Source organism: Acanthisitta chloris, unplaced genomic scaffold, assembly GCF_000695815.1.
Source record: "Acanthisitta chloris isolate BGI_N310 unplaced genomic scaffold, ASM69581v1 scaffold18493, whole genome shotgun sequence".
Classification (NCBI taxonomy): domain Eukaryota; kingdom Metazoa; phylum Chordata; class Aves; order Passeriformes; family Acanthisittidae; genus Acanthisitta; species Acanthisitta chloris.
Window position 1 is genome coordinate 77,143 of NW_008664479.1, and position 5,805 is coordinate 82,947.

Sequence of the window (5,805 nt, forward strand, 5' to 3'; positions counted from 1 at the left end):
CATCAATCTTATCTTCAGATCATCTGAAGGTGTAAAATGTGTGGAATCTGAGAACTGTTTGGGAGAACTCCTGCTCCTGGACAGGAAAAGAAAAGGAAGACATGGGCAACATAGAGCAGCTGGAGAAGAATTCAAGAAAGGAGAGATATGTCTACTCTAAAGAGAGGCGGCATCACTGGCTAAGGGATGTACTTGTTCCAACCATCTCCGCTGGCTCTGCCTTTCAGAAAGGCTTTTTGTGTGATGGTTGTGGTGACAAAAGAAACAGAAAACACTGTGAAGCTGTCTGCCAACCATGGTGAGAAGCCTTTCTTCCCTATTTCGCCTACCTCTAGATACTTTGGGGAAGGACAAAGCCTCTTGCCAAAGACACATCTGGACTATTAGCCAAAAACAACTGGCCAAGCTATGAAGTTCTTTCCTGATTCACAGATGCACCAAGTCAGTGGTCTCTGAGGACCTTATAATTTCTCTGCATACTCCAGGCATTTTGCACACTCAGAAGTGGTCAAAGCAAAGCCTTCTTCCTCTCTCCCCAAACTCAAATAGAGAACACTGCTCCCTTTTCTCTCTCTGAGCCTGGCCTGCTCTGTGCCCAGGAGGGTTGGCCTTGAGTTACTGACAAGACCAGATGGGTTATGCCACAGCAATGTGCAGGCTCTCTGCCTGTGTTCTTCAGGGCTTCCAGCACAGTTAACTGTTAAGATGAACAGGTTTTCCCTCAGCAAGGCCTTGTTCCACACTTAGGTCCTTAAGCAAAGGGGAGATAGCTTAATACTGGGTGTAATTATTTGCTTGCCAGGGCGGAGACTTAGTGCTTTGCGAGCATCCCAACAACGTCTCATCCCATCCAGAGTCTCCCAGCAAATTCCATTCATCCCTTACGGTGCCCTGGGTAGGGGCAACCTGTAGCAAACTCACCCTTAATTACTCAAGCTGCCCTTTTCCCTCTCGTAGTTGAGTAGAGCCAGCACTCTGCCTCCACAGGCTCTTCTTCCTAGTTGCCTGACTCGTCAGTCCACCCTAAGCACTCCAAAATGCTCAATCCATATCTCCAGGGCTGGCAGAGGTGAGAAGTCCTCCTGAGGTCTTGCATGGTTTCCTTATCCTGCAGCCCTACAAAAACTCTTTGATCCTGTAACAGAAGCAGTGCAGGTACCAGGGGCTGTAGTTGCTGCTTACCTTGCTCTGTGATGCCTGGGAAGATGCTGCATCTCGCCCATGTTCCAGCAGCTCCTGCTCCAGTTCATCCTGTTCCTCAGTGGGATCAAAGTTGTACATGGGCATGAGCTGGTGCCGTAGCTTCTCCAACCTGCCCGTGGGAGGGGAGGGAAAGGATTGGTTGGGAAGGACAGATGCTCAGATTGCCTTCCCCACCCCACTGCTGAGGCTTTCTGCAGGCTGCTTCTCCTGCTGCACAGAGATTCTGCTCCTGTGGCTCTTGCTGGCTGAGGCATGTCCTGTCCCACAGGAATGAGGATGAAAACCTACTACACACAACTGGCAGGAATGGAAGATACCCAGAGTGCTGTTACAGGGATTAATTGCCATCACTAATCTATGTTGGCAGGCATTACACACAGAGGAATCAGAGAGGGATTTGAGATCCTGCAGACATCAAAAAATCAAGCACAAAACAGACAGTGGAACATACTGGCTAGGCATTTTGTGACTTCTCCCGCTGTGCCCACAACATCCCATCCTGCCATGTCACACAGTCTGCCAGCAGCAGTCTACTTCTAGCTCCAGTGGCCTAAGAGTAGTACTGTGAGGCTGAAGTACACAAAAAATAAACAGAAAATAATAAACAATAGGAAATAATATCTTAGGAGGCTGATGCCTTTGGGCAGACTGTTCCTACTCTTGTATCATTGCTCCAAGAGACAGAGCTATGAAGTATTGCCCCAAGGTTATGTCCCTAAATACTGGGCAGCTCAGAGAAGGATGTGGACGGGTGGGCATGCTCTTGTGGAAACACTGAGCCTGCCTTAGGCTGTAGCTGGGGTTTGAGGGGTGGCAGAGGGAAACACACAAGCAGTTATTGGCAGTGTCACCACAAATATCTATTCTGGCAAGTGTTAGGATGACACATTCTCTCCCTGTTTCTATATGAGTTTATGTCCCAGGACACGGTTAACTTCTGCAGCAGCCAGGAAGGGCACCCTAGGACCCTGGGGTTATTCTACACCACCTCACATCATGTGGAGGAGGCTGAGGGTGCCCTTTTGTTCTGGCTCCGGTTGGGTTGGGGCGTGGTGTGTGAGGACAGGCAGCACCAGGTATGCACAGTGAGTGATCGTTTGTTGAGAGAGACATTTGCCTGTCTTGCACACTCTGTTACTAATACAGCTGTTACTGTTCATTTTTCTTACTTCATTGCTGTTTTCTTAGTAAGTTGGTATTATTTTAACCATTATCTCCAGCAGCACTACTTTCACAAGCCAAGCATTAGCTGCTCCTCCAGCCAGACCTGGGCTTCAGGCTGAGGCTTGGAAATTTTACAGTGGCAGCAGCAGTGTTTGAAATTCTGTGGCCAGGCCAGGCCTGCCCCAAGGAGTCAAGCAGGAGGTTCCACAGCTAATGGATTTTCACCAGTGTCCATGTTGTCAGAGACAGAAGCAGTAAGATGTGTGTCTCCCTGCATGCCGCTCTCCTCTCTATTTTCAGCCAGGAGCTTAGCAGGCAAATTAAAACACTAAGTTGTGGGCTAGAAAGCTTCAATTCTGCACTATGCTGCTGCCAGTTGCTGTCACTGTCTGGGCTGTTGGAAAACAGGGATCTGGGAATGGCTGAAACCCGAGTGCCACACCTTTATTGACAGAGTTCCCAGCTTCTTTATATACCCATTAACCCTTTCCTCTGGTTCACTGCATCTCAGACAAAGTGTGACAAGTATGCAGGATCCTGCTCAACCTTATTTCCCTTCCAAAGCTGTGGAGGAGTCTTTGAAGCTCTGGTGTCAGAGGGTGAGCCACTACCAGGAGGACAGTGTCCCTGCCTCATTCACACACAGCTGATTCCTGTAGGCTTGTTCTCAGAGAGCCATGACTTACACTCTCCCCATCTCCCTGTCTCATTCCAACCTCATTCTGGATTTTGAAACACTGAGTTCCCTTCAGCCAACAAATGTTACTTACCTCTTTCTCTTCCTGATATACAGAACCTGAAGAAGAAACAAAACCATCATTACAACAGTCCCGGTATGATGGGGAACAGCTAAGAAGAGAAATTTTGGGCACAGAACACAAAGAAAGGAGGTGTAGAAGGTTGGTGTCACTGTGCACCAAAACAGGGGGAAGGGAGAAGTGACTACCAAAAGTGAAATTTTGTATGCATCAGTGTAAGCTCAGCAGCACATCATGTCTGACACTAAGTGCTTGAGTGGCCTGTTATTAGGTGTGTTAGTAGGAGTAAGAGTATTAGGTGTATTAGGTGTAGCTCAGCACGTTTCTGTGGCTGCAGGACACGTTGCAATTTAAGAGTGGATGAGAAACATTCCCTTTGTGGTTTTCTTCTGTAGATTTCCTACAGCATAGAAGTGCTGCTACCCCCTCCCCAGTACAAAGGGAAGAAGCAAAGAGGACATGCTCAGGGACTTGCCTCGGTCAGCCTGTAAGAGCGGCTGTGCTGGGAAGGAAGTGAGGCTTTTGGCCTTGTTCAGGGAATTACGAACGCTGGATGTTGCTCTTGGGAACTTATGACCATTTCCAGGATAATGTTTCCAGGTTTTCTTAGGGGCTTTTGGAAAAACTCCTCCTGGGGCCTGCAATGAAATTTTGCAGTAGGCTCCTCTGACGGTTGCATTAGTGAAGCCCTTCCTCATACAAGGAATGGGAGCTCGCAGCTACCTTCTCTTCTCTGTTGGCAGGTAAACGATCTGGTTATATAGCAAAAGAAGAACTGCAGCACTTGCACTGCCTATGTTGGGCCCAGAACTATGGCTTCTGAAAGCTTCTGCCCACAGCATTAATGGAATGGTTAGTGACACAGCAAACCCTCAGGGACTGATACCCAACAAGTAGAACCTTGGAAATGCAGTTCAGAGTGTGTCTCACTCAGATGGACTCAGGCTATTTTAATTCAAAAAGAATTACCCCATGTCCACAGGGGAGATTAACACGGTTTCAACAGTGTGCTTTAAAAGTTAACTTGGATGTACTTTCTCATGGGGCCCAAGTGTTGACAAGGTTTAAATCAATGTGGCTGTTCCAGGTAACAACTTAGAACATAATCTGCTTTGTGTTCTTTTAATTGAAATTTCTGTTCTATTAAAAACAACTACTGATACTACATATGGCTTCTTCTAGGCCCACTGAGCATCCTGTTTGGATTAGACCTCAGAGAGACTCCAGAAATATAGGAGCACTGGAAAAAGGCCTTAAAAAGAAAGGGATCTCTCGAACTATCAGTTTCCAACTGTTCTGGGTGAGCCTTTAGTAGAATACAAATAATGATGCAACTCAAATCAGTCCTAGAACCCTTTGCCACCCTCCACCCTCAAGAAACAGAGGAATATTTAGCTAGCCTCCTTACCATAGCTACAGCCAACCCAATCACAGTAATGATCCCAAAGGAGAGCAGCATTGTGCTCATGCCAGGTCCAGTATTGGCCACATCTGGGATTTTGGTGCTGTTGAAACTGGTAGTCTCAGGACTTATGGTGGTTGTTTCTGGTATAGTCACATCCAGAGTTGTCCCTGGGTCTGGCTTGGCCGTGGTGGGGGTGCTCTGATACAAGTCATGCACAGAGGGTGAGCTGTAACTCATCCTGCCAGCTCTTGGTAGCTCCTTTTACCCAGCTGTTGTCCTCATCCATCAGCTACAGAAGTGCAGAGCTGCCCATCATATCATGGACCCTCACACGAGATCTATCCTGTAGCATCACCGCTGACGCGTTTTCTTCACAGGAACCACACTGAATTCTGCCCAGGAGAGAATGAGTACAAATGAACAGTGCAGCACTCTCGGAGACAGGAATAACCTTTTTCACAGTTCCCCAATTCACCAGTGCAGTTTTGAATGCCCACTCAAAATAAGAAAAAGATTTTTCAGGGGTACTGAGAGCCTGCAAAGTCATGCCTGATTCTCTTGGAGTCAGGGATAACTCTCTCTCCTCACTGCTTCACCTCTGCCTCCATGCAGGCACTTGTCTGATCCATGTGGGGACAACCTCAGAAGCTGTCCTTGGTCTGCCTCGGGCTGAACCAGGTAGTCTCTATCTGCCCTAGGAGACAGAGTATTTTCCTGCTTTGGAAAGTCATTTGAATCCCCTTAACAGTGGGAACATATCCAATAAAATGACACTCAGCTGTGAGGCATCCATTTCTCAGGATGCTTTTTATTGAATCCAAAGTAGGAGTTCCCTGTTGTGGTAGTCACTGGTGAGTGGTAAGTCACTGCACTATCCCCACTGTCGCTCATCCCATGTGCTCTGCAAAAGCAGCTTCCCTAGAGCAGTGGGCTGCACCAAGCCTCCATCTGCTACTAGACAGTGAGTATTTCTCAAGTCCCCCACGAAAGTATTCCCTCAAGCTTAGTCATGCACTGGTAATTATCAATATTAATTTTAGAATGAGTCCAGTTTTGGATTGGAGTTGTGAAATTTGATAGATCTATTCATGCTGAGCACATGAAAGGCTTTAATTGCTTCATGTGCTTCTATTGAGCAAATGATCAGGAACTGCAAAACAAACACCGTGGGATGAACCCATGGAAAGTATTTGACCACTTTGTTTACAAAATCACTGTATATAACATTAGTTCAGCAATTGCTTCCATGAAAATGCAGCTACCCCTGGAGCAGAG

At 47.1% G+C, this 5,805-nt stretch overlaps 1 protein-coding gene across 1 annotated transcript in view; it reads right to left on the reverse strand.

Moving 5' to 3' along the window:
• The window catches only part of LOC103799081 (chromosome unknown open reading frame, human C3orf18), a 5,568-nt gene extending 801 nt beyond the window's left edge, over nucleotides 1-4,767 (reverse strand). The window contains exons 1-3 of the mRNA XM_009071378.1: nucleotides 4,534-4,767; nucleotides 3,138-3,163; nucleotides 1,183-1,312 (exon numbers count right to left, since the gene is read on the reverse strand). Of these exons, the coding sequence (XP_009069626.1) occupies nucleotides 1,183-1,312; nucleotides 3,138-3,163; nucleotides 4,534-4,767 (390 nt within the window). The remainder of the gene's footprint in view (nucleotides 1-1,182; nucleotides 1,313-3,137; nucleotides 3,164-4,533) is intronic.
• Nucleotides 4,768-5,805: the final 1,038 nt, after the last annotated feature.